Genomic DNA, 13,826 nt, shown 5'->3' with positions numbered 1-13,826 from the left:
AATGGTGGGAAATCAAAGGCTTGTAGCCATGTCTAATCCACTGCTGAGGCCATTCGCACCGCTCCTTCCAATGGAGGAAAAGACCTAAAAGATTACAGCCGTTAAGTCAAGCAGAGGAGTAAAATCGCCTCTAATAAATTCCATGCCAAACAACAGGAAAATACAAAGAAACTTAGGACCAACGAGGAAGATCTAGAACGAGCCAACTACGACCTTTTCTAGCCGCGTGTCTGACCTGAGATACCAGATACATTAGCTCAAATGATGTTATTATAACACACAGGTTGCGATTGCCATTTGATTCAGGACTACATCGCAAATGAAGCTCGTCGCTATATCTAAATCTTGCATAACGCGAAATAGCCACTGCGCCATCCATTCGAGCAAGTACGTCGAGGAGAACAAGCTTCTCTTTACAATAATAAGACCTGACGGCAATATCCTTGGGTAAAGTATTGTAACTGGACATCACGATGATCGATTAGTCGATGTATTATAAGAGGCCTATAAGTCATTAGGGTAAATATGGAGAAAAAGGAAGAGGAGAAATTACATCTGTTAGGAACTTTTTACCTGACCTTGTACATCTTTGATTTCATTTTCGGTTTTCTCCTTATTTCTCAGGACAGTGCCACAAAAACGGCGTTTGGAGGCAGCTGTCTATTGAAGCCCTTATGTTTACCACATTAAGAGACTTCCCTCACATGGTAGGAAACAAATGCATAACAGCTCTTTTTATTCTCTTCAGGACTGCCAACAGTATTATTGAGATCCTCATATGTCGGGTTGATGCCAAAGCTCTTATAGCGCAACAGCAGGGGCAGGAACATGGCGTTTATAGCTGAAAGCTGCATAGCTGCCAGGAAGGTGGCAGGGACAGTATACAAAGGCAAAAGAAAAAAAATAGAGGACCTTTGATAATAAAGCGTTTATAAATAGCGGTAAGTTTAATATAGTAATACGAGTATTTAGCATACGGCCTCTTTATTCATTCTTTCATTTACATCTTATTTTATTTTATTTAATAATCTATTCTATTCTCCGCTTCATTTTTATTCTATACTACTTCGTACTTCTAGGTATAATATACGGGGAATACAAGGTTGCTTACTGGTGTTTGACCGGACTGATTTGGGAATACCTTTTGGGGTGCGAGTATGCCTTCCTAACTTGACTCATTAGGTATCAATAATGGTCTCTATTAATAAGCTAGCGACGAAGCCCTCTTTTGTTAATCGTGGAGTCGAAATACTAACCCCAGGCGACCTATGCAAGTAAATCCGGTCTGTCGCGACGCTTGCCTATCTTGGACTAGCATGCATGAATCATCCTGCACTGAAGAGGTAATTTTCCTGTAAAGATGAGCTCATCATGCAGCGACTCTGGACAAGAGCTGCTCATCCGCATGAGAGGTTGATAACCTTTTGTCCATTAACGGTGAGCTTGGTTGCCCACACCGTCTTGCCGTATTTCAATTCAAGATCCCGGGTAAGGGCTAGGACGGCAATCGCTTCAGCAGCTTCACTAATTCTTCCTTGTCTACTAGCTACGGCCTGTAACTGGAAAGAGCTATCCCTCTCTTTTCAGCTTATTGTCAATCGAGCGCCGGCAGGGTTTACTATTCTAACTCGTAAGCAGGCCTCCCTGTCTTCACTCTGCATGATTACCACAGTGCCCGGTTACAAAACGCCACCACTTCGTCTAGAGGGAGTGCACTACATCTGAACTGCTCCCCGACATATTTATTATATCATTTTAGTTCAACAAACGCATCATGCTACAGCAATAGCTTGTTCTATCATCAATATTTGAGCCTGGGCCTCTCATCGCTCACTCGGTCTATTCTTGATGCTTAGAATGATTTACTTTGAACCCGTACTTACACTTGCGCACAGAGGTCTGGTAAGTTAAATAGCGTCTGAATTAAAAAGTCCACCCTAACGTATGGATTGTAGTATTGCACTAGGCTCACCTTTCGCCACAATGTGTAATTTTGCCCAATATTACTACATTTACTCATCTTGCATGGACCCTGGAACACATTTTTGCAAAATGTCCATCGACGGGAGCCCAAAACGTTCATGTCCGAATGGTCCTCATGAGCACTACATTGTGCTGCCTGAGAGCTGCCCGTTATGTTGCAGTTGAAGTCAACAAAACAGCTTCTTTTCTCTCTTTCTGAAAATGGTCTCACCTGACATGTGATGCGACTTGCATTTAGTACGTGCAAGACTATTCTTAAAACCTCCGAATTGAGCAGATGGAGTGGGGTGCAAGGAGATACTTCCTCGCCTGACCGCATTAACCAGGACATGGATAAGCTTACATTTATGGAGGTTGTGTTGAGGCGACAGGGATAACGATCCTACAATGCTACAGTTGGAGTGTTATGCCAAGTTTTGCGCTTGTGCAATACAGGCTAGGGTGCTCGACAATCTCAAGCGCTGTTTACTCCCACTCAAAAGAAAGGCAAGTTTAATGACGGGATGGAAGATACGGGACTCAGTATGAACTGGTATTCTATAGCATTAACCGCCTATCCTCCAACATGGACAGCTCTTGCAAACGTTACTGGAGCTCCATAAATCAAGCTCGCCTGGAGAAAAGCACATCGTTCCACATGGTACCCTTTAAAAACACTGGGACCGTCGTTTTTGACTCTAGCCTATGATCTTTAGGCTTCTCTCTATTCGTTTGACGGCTGTCAATGGGCAATTTGGGATGACAACTGTCGGCATTTATTATCAGATCGTTTCCTAGTATCCCTAGTGCAAATGGTTAATACCCCGCTAAAATAAGCCTCGCTGTTCTTTGTCGCTCTCAAGTTTATTTCAAATTTGCGCCACGAATGCAAGTTAACAAGCTAAACCAAAAGCTTTTTTCTACCTTAATGCAGAGTCGATGAGCTTGGGAATTTCTCGTACTCTGTATGTACTAGTGTTGCCACGGGAGGGATTCTCGATTTCCTTGTCGTCATTAAGCCATCTACTGTAATATGCGCCTTGTTTTTTTACATTTAGCTGGAATACTTGAAAAGTTCCATTTTCTTTTTTTGGCGGAAAACTGCCGGAGATTTGCCCATTCCCACAAACTCCCATTACGGTATGCATTTCTGGATCATTTCTATGCATGCGTTGTGATGATGTCCCTCTTGAGCATACCTGCCGCGGACTGCGGTTTGTCGCACTGGTAGGCTTTATGGTCTGTGATCGGTTAGCAATTATAATACTATCTCGGGCGGTCCCGGTGCTCGAACATCTTAGTAGTTCCGGGCTCCTCCGCCTGGCTTCCGAGCGCCTCTTGAGGTAAACGGCCATCGTCCCATACACTTTGGGGATGTCTTTCCTGCTGAGCCACGCTATCTATGCAATCTAGGTATCGTTCTCTTGGACAAAGGCTTCAGCCACTCCTGTTCGGACTTCATCCATCTCGTCTAGCACCGTGGTGCCGTTGACGTTGTCTACTCTAGTGAAGTAGAGCTCGTCTCGCGGCACACAAGCTCCTTGAGCCAGCTTTGTTTCTGCTATTCGCTTCACGATATCGTGCTCGTTTTAGTCCTTGCAGGGGACCCTGATACGGTGGAGATTGCTTGGGTCCGTAGTGGCCGCTCGAGACCGCTTGAGACCGCCACGTGGGATTGTCCTAGCTTAAAACGAACTCTACTTTCCGCTATCGTCCGGATAGCTCCAGCCCCATACGTCGATCGTTCAGTAGAACGCCAGGAGTAATACAACACTAGGGGCTGATAATCAACCCATCCATACCTTACACTACCATAAGCTGACACAAGGCCATGCCATCATGCGTCGGCCGATTATGGTTTGGTTATCAGGGTACATTGATCATAGTGCAAGACCCTCCGTTCATGGGGAGTTTATCTCGTGAAAAAGCGGACCAATTACGATCGGCTTCCTTTTTACAAGCGCCGCATTACGGGCCCTACGTACCAGGCAGGTTAAACAGCAAAAGCTCGGCTACTTGACGCCCGAATTGGGTTAACGAAAGTTGTATTTTTTACGTGGTGATTTATGAGTGGCGCCCTGTAATGAATTTGGGCGAAAGATTTCTTCAGCATTATTATGTGGGGCATCTGCAAAGCAAGTAAATGATACTCTTCGGCTGCGGGGGCATTAAACTCAGCTGAATTGTGCAATTTCCATAATGTCATTTTAGACAGTTGGCCGTATTCACCTGCCCCGTGTGGGAATGACTTACGATGTGCGGCTGGGGTAGGGCCTCCGTGGCCTGGGCGTGGTCCAGTGCACACTCATGGTTTTATCCGTAAGAACAAAATAAACCCACTATTGGGAATGCAGTGGGTGGAACCTCGTTCCAGAGCCCAGTTCAGTTCAAAATCACGCCGCGTTGAATCCTAGATTCCAGAATATAGATGGATCTTTCTTCCTTTCTCGTTCTAGATAAATGAAACAGGGGTGCGTCCTACCAATTTTTCGCTGCAGGCCCACAACCTGGTTTTCTTGGGATGGAGAGCCAATGTCTCTCTTGTTAGAAGAAAATTGTACGGATTCCCGATTTAAACCTGGCGTAACTCGACATCCAGTGAATATTCACCTCCTTTAACCCCCCGGCTATTCGTCTTTTATGCAGCACTAACCATTCCACATCAGGTTCAAAGCGTCGAATGCCGACCACATCGACTTTTATATCATACAACCAGCCACCGACACCAATCCCTATTGCCTCAGAGAGCCCAGCAAGTGCCCTGGCCCTAATGCAGGAGTATTTCCCTACGCGCCAGTTTTTGTTAGTGGATAATAATCCTATTAACCTCGAGGATCTTATATACTTTATAAAAAAGTTAAAGTAATTATATTAAACTGCAAGTAATAGCAAGGAGGCTATTATATCCTATAAAGCAGATCTAGAGTAATATATATGCATTTTAATAGATATTTTAATACTAGTAATAGATAGACTAGAGGTAATATAGTAAATATGGGCATTTAAATACTATAATGATATTAAACTGTTATTAGTGCTGGCTATAATCGGCCTGGCATTTAAGCCTATATGTGATAAAGTAACCTGGAGTGGAGTAGACTTTTTTGTGATAAAACTGGCAAAGATAAAAGAGTTAAAGGTTATATTTATATCTTAGGGATTACTATTATAGTTATAGAATATAGGGCTTCACTTTAATTTTTAGTTCCTATATCTATAATATATTACCCCTTGTTAATAACCAAAGGCATAGAATATATATAATGCTAGAGAAGGGAGATTCTACTACCTACTCCCTCTTAAATAGTCGACAGCCAGTTTCATGAGTCCATATGGGAATAATTTCCCTTCTAGCAAGGAAATTTGCTTTATAAAATCTTTAACCTATTGAATTGATGGAATTGAATAGATAACCACGCTAATCCGGTGCTTTGGGATGAGAAAGGCCGGTGAAAAAACCTTGGCTCCAATAATCATAAAGCTACTAAAAGACTGGGAAATTAGATAATAAAGTTGTGAGATATCCGTCTTACGTCTATGCATCATTTGCCGACGTGGGATTTAGGAGGGCGCGAACATGAGTTTGGCAGTACGGCCAAGCTAGGTTTGGGCTCAACTTATACCATGTGTGCGAGAATAAACAAGTTCGTATGGTTGAATTGTGAGCCGACTATTCATGCTCATGATGTAGCGTATACGGGCAGTCCAAAGAAGGAAATGAGTGTCGTTACAGAGGGCGTTTGTATCCAATACAGCTTGCTCATATTAAATTGATGATGATTTTAAAGCTATCTCAATTGCCCAACACGCTTTTAGTTGTCGCCAGAAGTCCCTTGCCGACAATGGGATACTACTTTAGGGTAATTCTCGAATTAGCATGTCTGTGACCGATGCGAGAAATGGTGGTTTGAAGTGTGGCCAGGTCATCAAGATTTGACGCGTATGCCCAGACAGCAAGCGCAAGGGCAGCTGGTTATTCGCCTGATATTTGTCGTATCGGGCTGAAGACATTTTTGAGCTCGGGATGCAAGTCGCTTGTAAAAAGAAGGTTATAATTGCGATTCAGTCTTCTTTAAGCGCAGAGATCGCAGACTAAATGATTAAATTTGCTTTGATGTAAGACCTCCTTTTGGAATGGACTTGTAGGCAATCGATTTGTATAACTTCCATGGGACCGCTGGGCGACGAATGAAACGCCAAGGGAGCTGCGCATTGTGCTTTTCCAATAGACAGATGGGGGATGGATTTTGAGATTTGTTAATGACACAAGTAGAATTATTCCCAATGAATAATTTCGTAGCTAATTGAACCAGACGACAATAGTAACCTTCCGGATGCGGGTTACAGACCAAGGGCCATGCAGATCGTCGCTAGAATTCAGAGCGGGGTAGATCATTTGCCAGTGTAGACGCCCCAATTGGTGAGGGTGGGTTCCTGAAGCCTATAACATCTTGCTGACCCAAGCGTGGCGTTGCCCCTCTATGGCTTTGATCATGATAAAATCTTCCAGCTTTCTCACTTGCGACCAGCGGAAACCAGTTTCCTAAGCCAACGAGCCGCAGCCACTGCATATATGGACGCAGTCAGGGATCCAACTAAATCGTGATCGTGTGGCTCTAGATGGAGACCCCGTACCTCCCTTTTCTTACAATGAACTGATGGACTTGCGAAAAACTGCTCTTGAGTGATTCCAAGCGTCTCAAAGGCAGAGAATGATAAAGGAGGTGCACGTGACCTGTAGTTGTCACCTCTCGCTGGGGACTGACAAGCGTAGCGAAGTCGAATCAGTAGCAAACTGCTACAAATGTTTGTTGGCTATGGACATCAAAGCATGCAGCGATGCGTATTTTGGTGACCCGGCAAGCATTCGCGTAGGGACGCAGCTCTCTGCCTTATGGAAACAGATAAGGCATGAGCAGGCTGTCACAATACGGCAAAGCCTGCCTCCTCTAGTGCCTTGTCCTTTGGACACATTGGATGCCCAGGCATAGCGGATGGAAAAAGGGGCAGGTCCTCCAAGTTATCTACTCCCTTTCCAGGTTGACACGCCGTTACTTCTCTGACATCTTTATCCGTAATGGAGTCGGAAACAGAGTCTTAGGCAACTATGATCGACGAAGACAAACTAGTAATACCACCGAATAATCTGCTAAGCCTCTTATACTCCTTTGGATCCAGAGGAGCGCCTATCTCAATATAGACATCAATGTTCTACTTCTTAGCTAGATAGCAGAGAATATAGAGGGCTTATTTAGTAGTATAATAGTAATATATTATTTCTATAAGTCTAGTAATACCCTACTTTATAGCCTCAGAGAGATAAGGGCCAGTCCTTGCTGCTGTATCTGGCTTATTTATTTATACCAGTCTAGGCATAAGGGTAAGGTGCATAATAGAGAAGGCCAGCATAAAGTATAGTATAAAACATGGTATACACTTTAGTATATATATCTGCAAGTAGGATATAAGAAAGCCCTATATAGTATTTACAGCCTATAAATAGATATCTTATAGTAATACCTTAAAATAGATAATATATAATTTAATAAAGAGGCTAAAAAGCAGTAGGGTTATAAAATAATAGTATATACTATAGTAATAATTAATAGTTAAAACCATTTAATAAAATACTTTTTCTTACTAGGTAAATAACACTGCTGGAGTAAAGTTATAACTAAACCGTAGGACCTTGGTTACTTTATTATATTAGTCGAGGTACTCTATATAAATGCCTAGAAGACTATGTGCTATTAAGGACTTTCTAGGTAAGTGGAGAAGGTATAAAGACTTATAAATATGTTTACTTAGCTTGCAGAGGCACTTATATACTAACTGCTTATTAGATAGCTGCTTATATTATAGCTGCAGTGGCGCACCTAAGCCAAGTTAATAACCTAATTGAAATATATCATCTCTTGTGCTAACAGCTTACTGTCACCTGTATAAAAAACCTAGATTAATGCCTTAATATCTCTTTAAATAATAGGCTTAGATGGAAGGTATAGGGTATAAGAATAATTAGATAATAAACCCATTATTAGTAAAGATGCACTGATTAAATATAATTTATTAGCCTTCTGTTTGCTATGCCTATTATATAGCGTTTTTATATATCTAGAGAAAATACACCTCAGAAAGTTGCTAACTAAACAGCGAGCTTATTTATGTCTTCCTTATCGGGAGTATAATGCAGGCCTATCTTAAAAGCCAGCTGTATGTTCTATCCTGTATAATACCGACTCTCTAAGCTTTAACTATAGCTAGCTTCTCGAATTAATATTATTCCTAAGGCTTAGATTGTTATTAGTAAGTGGTAATCTATCTCTTTAATAAAAAGCCATTATACTTCTATAAAGAAGTGATTACCTGCTAAGTATAAGTCTTTAGAGTTAGCCTAGGTTATAAGGTAAGTAGAAAAGTAGGAGCTAAGGGTAAGTAAGGTGTTAATAAGTAAGGGTAAGTAATATCTGCGTTATTTATTATGAAAATCTTAAAGGAAATGCTTTTTGCTAAGAGGTGTAAATATTAAATACTCCTAGTAAAAATATAGGGTAAGAATATATAGTATTAAGTTGCTATTATTAGTAACCACGGTCTATGCCCTAGGATATAGCTCTTATTCTTAATAGTCTAAAGGAAAGGGTATATCATCTAGCCCATGGGATCTTAGGGTTAGGTCGATAACAGGCCTTAACACGCCCTCGGCGATACCTCTTTGCACAAAATTCACCATCTTGGCGCGCTTCTTTGGGTTCGATAAGGTTTGAAAAACAGCTGAAAGCTTAATAGTGGCAAACTTGGCCATCCCCTTCAGCGGGTCTATTAAAGCCGGCGACAGGCCTAAGACGCCATAAATAAGGAGAATACCGTTGTTGGCAAATGCATCGAGCAGTTTGTTGATATTCTCTCCGGCAATCGGGTCATAGATGACGCCGATGCCGTCCGAGATACGTGCCACTTCCGTCGCTATATCCTGTTCGCTGGCGACGATGACATGCCCAATCAACCTTGGACCGACTCCTAGTCGTACAGATTGGAATGGCCCCCTGCGATTGAGCGATCTGTGCAGCTGCGATTGCCACGGACGACGTTGCCGCTGTCAATAGCACGTATTCGCCCTTTTGCAGCTTAGCAGTATCAAGCATGGCATTCCAGGCTGTGCTGTACTGCACCCATAACGCGGCCCCATCACTAAAAGACATGTCGTTGGGCATCTTGACCACCATATCCGCCGGCACGTAGGCTTGTTCGCCGTATACCGCGCGTTCATGACCTTTCATCTCTGTGGCAAATCCAGGAACGCTCGTGAAGCTGAGGATCGTTGCTACATGATCCCCGGTGCAGAAGCCTTTGATACCCTCACCGACTGCGAGAACTGTTCCAGAGCATTCCGACCCCAGCATAGCAGGGAACTCCTTTAGGGGACCGAAACCGCTAGTACGGAAAAAGACTTCCATGCGGTTTATCCCATGGCCTTGACCTTCAACAGAAGCTCCCAGCAAACGGATCCTCAAAAGTAATTTCATCAAACTGTAGGTCCTCTGGCCCGCCCAATCTATGGAATCTCGCTACCTTCGGCATCGCTGGTTTCGTGATTTGGCAAGTGGAAGGTGGGTTGTGTAGTCAGGCAGTGCAAGATGTGGAGTTATACTATGCAAGAAAATAGCAACTCGTATGAGTGTGGAGGGGAATGGGTGGTGGTCTTCCAAAATAAAAGCAAAGGGTATGTAAAACGGAGTTTTATATACAAAAGCTTATGATACTTAAGAAGACTCATGCTCACAAGGGTTCGAAACCAAACGAAGGAATAATGATTGGTAAAAAAAACATTGCCTATCAACCCATAAGGCCCAGAAAGGGCAATGGTGTGGTTTTCTCAAGCCAGCAGCGTATTAGCTCGAGGTTCATGTCTTGGGCTAATCCAGAACTCTTCAGTCTAAAACACACAGCAGACGAGCCATCGTCAACTGCTAAGTCCGGTCAAAGATATACATGAACCAAGTCGGCAAGATAACTCCGCGACTCGACTAACATCTAGCGAACTCTGCTATTGAGTTATTTTCCGCTCTCCATTCTTTTACTGCACAAGCGTCCAGAACGCTCGGAGCAAGGTTCATAACCCATCGATTGCTGATGGTAAATCATGGACGGCGCTAATGCGGTCAGCTTATCTTTTAAATTGGGGACTCCATACATAGTTCCCCATCCGGAAACTCCTTGCCGTATAGAAGCAATCTACTTAGTAGCCGAAAACGGGAATTGGACACTCTACTTGAAATCCACAAAGCAATGCATGTTTGTCCATTAACTCCGATGTTTCTTGGTCTGGCTCTGAACTAAGTTTGCGGAGTTTTGAATGTGAGTAGGGTCGGTTGGTAATTTCGGTATCTACGTTTATGGGGCTTCATCAAGTTGGTCGAGAGCGAGACATATATTAAAACACAGCATGTCGCTACAGGGATGGATTACTTTATTGACTTGTTTCTTTGATATAAACTCAATCTGAATCGTTTCTCTCATCAAATATGAAAGTTGCAATTATAGGCGCAACTGGCCAAACCGGGTCGGTGATTGTGCAGGCCTTGCTGGAATCCACTGTATCGACGTTTGTAAGCCCGCCTCGTGAGAAATAACTGACTGCCACAGTGCTGACCCTTCTATCTCTTCTGTGCTTTTAGGAGGTTGTCGCCTTAACCAGACCGTCATCTCTTCAGAAGCCGGGTATACTTGAGCTGCAGGAGCAAGGTGTCAAAGTTGTTTCTTTGCCACAGTGGCTTCCCCTAAAGGGGCGCTTTTGTTGCAGGATATAGTAATTAATTACCCGAAAGACTTTATTAGAAGACATATAACTAACATAGTTCTTAGAAAGAAGATATATTAATCCACATAACGAAGATATATTAACCATTCACTGTTATCGATGTTGGCTAGTGGTATTAAGTTAACTTACCAAAGTTACTATCAGGTCATATTAACTATACAGTAATAGAGATAGCAGATAGGATTACTAGAGACGGCATTATGCTATTTGCTTTAACCGATATACAGGATATAGGTCGCTATATGGCTCAAATAATTACTGATTCTCGGACCCTGAACCAAATAGTCTTCGCCTACAACGAGATCTGGACGCAGAATCAGATCTACGATTTACTTGAGAAGCTTAGTGGGGAAAGACTAGATTGCAAATATGTGCGTAACCAGCTAAGCTTGGCAGAGTTAAGAAGTAACTGGCTGATAATAGGTCCCTGCTGAGGCTATTGAAGCAAGCATAGCCAAGATCGAGTCAACTGCGCCTAGCCCAGATTCTGTGGAGTTTATCACACTGGCACAGTACTAGTATTGGTATTCTTGTTGTATTCGAGGAGACAATATGCCCGAGTATGCTACTTTTTTGGGATACCTAAATACTTAAGAGCTCTATCCTCATTTTGAGCGGAGAGGATTCAAGCCTTATGTAGAGGAAGTCCTAGATGGAAATGGAGAGAGGGTTTACGAGCACCTGAAGGACCTGCCAGCTGCTAGTGTGGACAAGAAAGCGTGAAATACACCTACTATGGTGAGAGTCGCGGCTTGGGCACGAAGAAGACTTGGGTATTAGACTAGGGTCGTGGTCTAAGAGCTTGGGGGTGAAGAGAACATAACTCTTCTATGTTTTTACATCTCTCGGGCATCCAATTAAATTCTTTTTTCAGCAACCACAAGTAGCTTTATTCAACTCGCTGATCTAACGCTAAAACTTGCATAGGGCATAATTGCATTATTCTTCATAGGCCCTGGAAATAAAACAAATCATGAATAAGTGCTGGCAATTTGTATATGGGGAAAAAACCTTGAGGTCAGAAGTTTGCAACATGATACGGAACAGCTCATTTCCTCTGGCTTGGCTATAGCCCACAACTTCTCCTGCAGTTGGCTCAACTAAGGTTTTCTACCCCAAACAAAATAGACAGGGAGATACAGGTGAATAGCTGGGTCTCTTAGCTCATTCTTAACCTGTGCCATCAACACCTGAATCTCGTCTGCACTCCAACCAAGTGCGTACTCAAACAGTTTGGGCGTGTAGGAGTCGATGACCTTTGACTCTTGGATAGCCTGATACCGACCAAGTTCCTTAAGCTTTGGATCCTTCGGCCAAGGTCCGATAGGCAACTATATTCAATACTCAGTAAAACAGGACAAAACCCAACTGAGAAGTTACATACCTTTCGGACTTCTTGCTGAACATCCACAAACCCTGCCTTAATCAACCTATCCTTCCATTTATCCGCACAGTCAACAGGCTTGCCAAACTTGGCACAAGCCTCGATTAGGTGCTTCATCCACAATTTGGCATTAGGCCCCTTATCGAGCGTTCCATCATCGGACTCAAAGCGCGCGTCTACGCCCTGTAATTCGACATAGCCGTTTGAACGTATATGTCGGAAAGCTCGCTGTAGCAAGAGGTCCTCGTCACCTACACATGCTTCCAACTCGCGGGCGTGGATAAAGTCGAATTCTGCGCGGTATAGCCACTCGTCCTCGTAGTCATCTACTTCAAAGGTGCAGTTTGGTGGGTTCCTAAGTTGTTAGCACAATGATACGCAACATGGCAGGTTTTTTCTTACCATTCTGGTTGGATGGGACTGAGATCGTTTCCTATAACCTCTGCCGAGGGATGCTCACTATCGCCAAGCATGTTAGCGGGCTAATACCCTGAGGCTCATGTTTTCACCCACTCTGCAAAATCTATCGCCCAGATACCAGTCCCTGTGCCGAGGTCGAGTACACGTTGAGGATTCTCGTCAATTGGGGCAAGGTGGAGCTTTCCGTCAAGAAGGATACTGTATACGTGATGAACGAGGTCCATACGATCTTGCTCATCTTCATCGTTGGGCTAAGATATGACTGAGTAAAGGTGTCAAGAAGTGGTGCTCTGACACATACCACGGGATAAGTGCCTTCTCGGAATGCATGATATCGACGTCCATTCTTTTAGCTGTTAGTAATGCACCGAGGTATATTCAGTGTAACTCACTTCGTATCTGTCAAACATGACAAAGTGAGTCAGTCATGGTCATTAATAGTCATTCTTACGCGTATATCTCACCTATAATTGTATATGCTTGAATTCAGGGACGACAAAAAACTCGAACCTCCGACCCTGCCATCCGTGTCATTAAGCCAGAAACAAATAATCAAGAGAGCTGACTAACGTCGAATGATAAAGCGAATCATTGGCATCCAAGTTATCCTGACCAACGGGTTAGCATGCAACAAGGCATCATGGTCGTAGCGAAGCATCAACAACTCACATCAACTTCCAAATGGCCCTCTGGCTGAATGGTAGCCGTCGCGGCAGGGTCTTGCGGAGAGTTATCAGCCATAGTAAGTAATTTCGTTACTGTAATACGTTCAAACGAACAAAGAGAGGCCTCGAAGCTCTTGTGCTATTGACAAATGAGGGGTCTGTAGATCATATATTCACGAGGCCCCGCTCGAGGACCCTTGATTGAGCGAATTATGCACTTAGCACAACGGCATATGCTGTTGAAGCCTATCGGAGGTTTCCCCGCGATAATGTGGGAACGCGTCACCACTTCTAAGGCCGAGGTGAAGAAATATTCCTTGCACAATTGATCTAATGAGGCAGCTCGGTACAGAACATGCAGGTCGTCCAACTAGAAGCTCTGGATTAGCTGTTACGCGAAACTCTAAAAACTGGGGGTATATACATCTCTACCAATCAGGCAAGTCCTTTGACTCATTATCGCATCAGCAACTTGTGCTTCCGATCGATTATCAAGCTACTCTAATTCGTCATCGGTAGTAATTATACGGGCTCAAACGATGTTTGCACGAAGCTGGTGCCAAGATGTAAAATG

General features: G+C 43.4%; 4 protein-coding genes across 4 annotated transcripts; 1 reads left to right on the top strand and 3 right to left on the bottom strand.

Moving 5' to 3' along the window:
• Positions 1 to 7,320: 7,320 nt before the first annotated feature.
• On the bottom strand, positions 7,321 to 7,668 carry FOBCDRAFT_141536 (uncharacterized protein; the record flags this gene model as incomplete). Its single annotated transcript, XM_059608127.1, has 3 exons — positions 7,321 to 7,437; positions 7,483 to 7,552; positions 7,604 to 7,668. Coding segments are annotated over 3 exons (252 nt in total), but the record flags the coding sequence as incomplete, so codon positions are not given.
• A 916-nt stretch (positions 7,669 to 8,584) lies between these two features.
• Positions 8,585 to 9,543, bottom strand: FOBCDRAFT_243063 (uncharacterized protein; the record flags this gene model as incomplete). Its single annotated transcript, XM_059610512.1, has 3 exons — positions 8,585 to 8,935; positions 8,970 to 9,412; positions 9,450 to 9,543. 3 exons carry the CDS (start codon positions 9,541 to 9,543, stop codon positions 8,585 to 8,587), a joined length of 888 nt encoding a protein of 295 aa, XP_059465698.1.
• A 944-nt stretch (positions 9,544 to 10,487) lies between these two features.
• Positions 10,488 to 11,302, top strand: FOBCDRAFT_205804 (uncharacterized protein; the record flags this gene model as incomplete). Its single annotated transcript, XM_054706665.2, has 4 exons — positions 10,488 to 10,571; positions 10,641 to 10,707; positions 10,952 to 11,154; positions 11,207 to 11,302. The coding sequence occupies 4 exons, from the start codon at positions 10,488 to 10,490 to the stop codon at positions 11,300 to 11,302; spliced, it is 450 nt and encodes a 149-aa protein (XP_054562640.2).
• A 343-nt stretch (positions 11,303 to 11,645) lies between these two features.
• On the bottom strand, positions 11,646 to 13,375 carry FOBCDRAFT_230503 (S-adenosyl-L-methionine-dependent methyltransferase). The gene is made up of 9 exons (XM_059609835.1): positions 13,257 to 13,375; positions 13,158 to 13,195; positions 13,052 to 13,105; positions 12,980 to 12,986; positions 12,889 to 12,933; positions 12,681 to 12,838; positions 12,570 to 12,626; positions 12,168 to 12,522; positions 11,646 to 12,114 (listed from the first exon to the last, which is right to left on the bottom strand). Exons 1-9 carry the CDS (start codon positions 13,326 to 13,328, stop codon positions 11,884 to 11,886), a joined length of 1,017 nt encoding a protein of 338 aa, XP_059465697.1. The 5' UTR covers positions 13,329 to 13,375; the 3' UTR covers positions 11,646 to 11,883.
• Between the last annotated feature and the right edge of the window lie 451 nt (positions 13,376 to 13,826).

The sequence above is a fragment of the Fusarium oxysporum genome, chromosome VIII (assembly GCF_013085055.1).
Source record: "Fusarium oxysporum Fo47 chromosome VIII, complete sequence".
Lineage (NCBI taxonomy): Eukaryota > Fungi > Ascomycota > Sordariomycetes > Hypocreales > Nectriaceae > Fusarium > Fusarium oxysporum.
The sequence above is the reverse complement of the archived record's forward strand: the minus strand, read 5'-3'. Positions and strand labels throughout refer to the sequence as shown.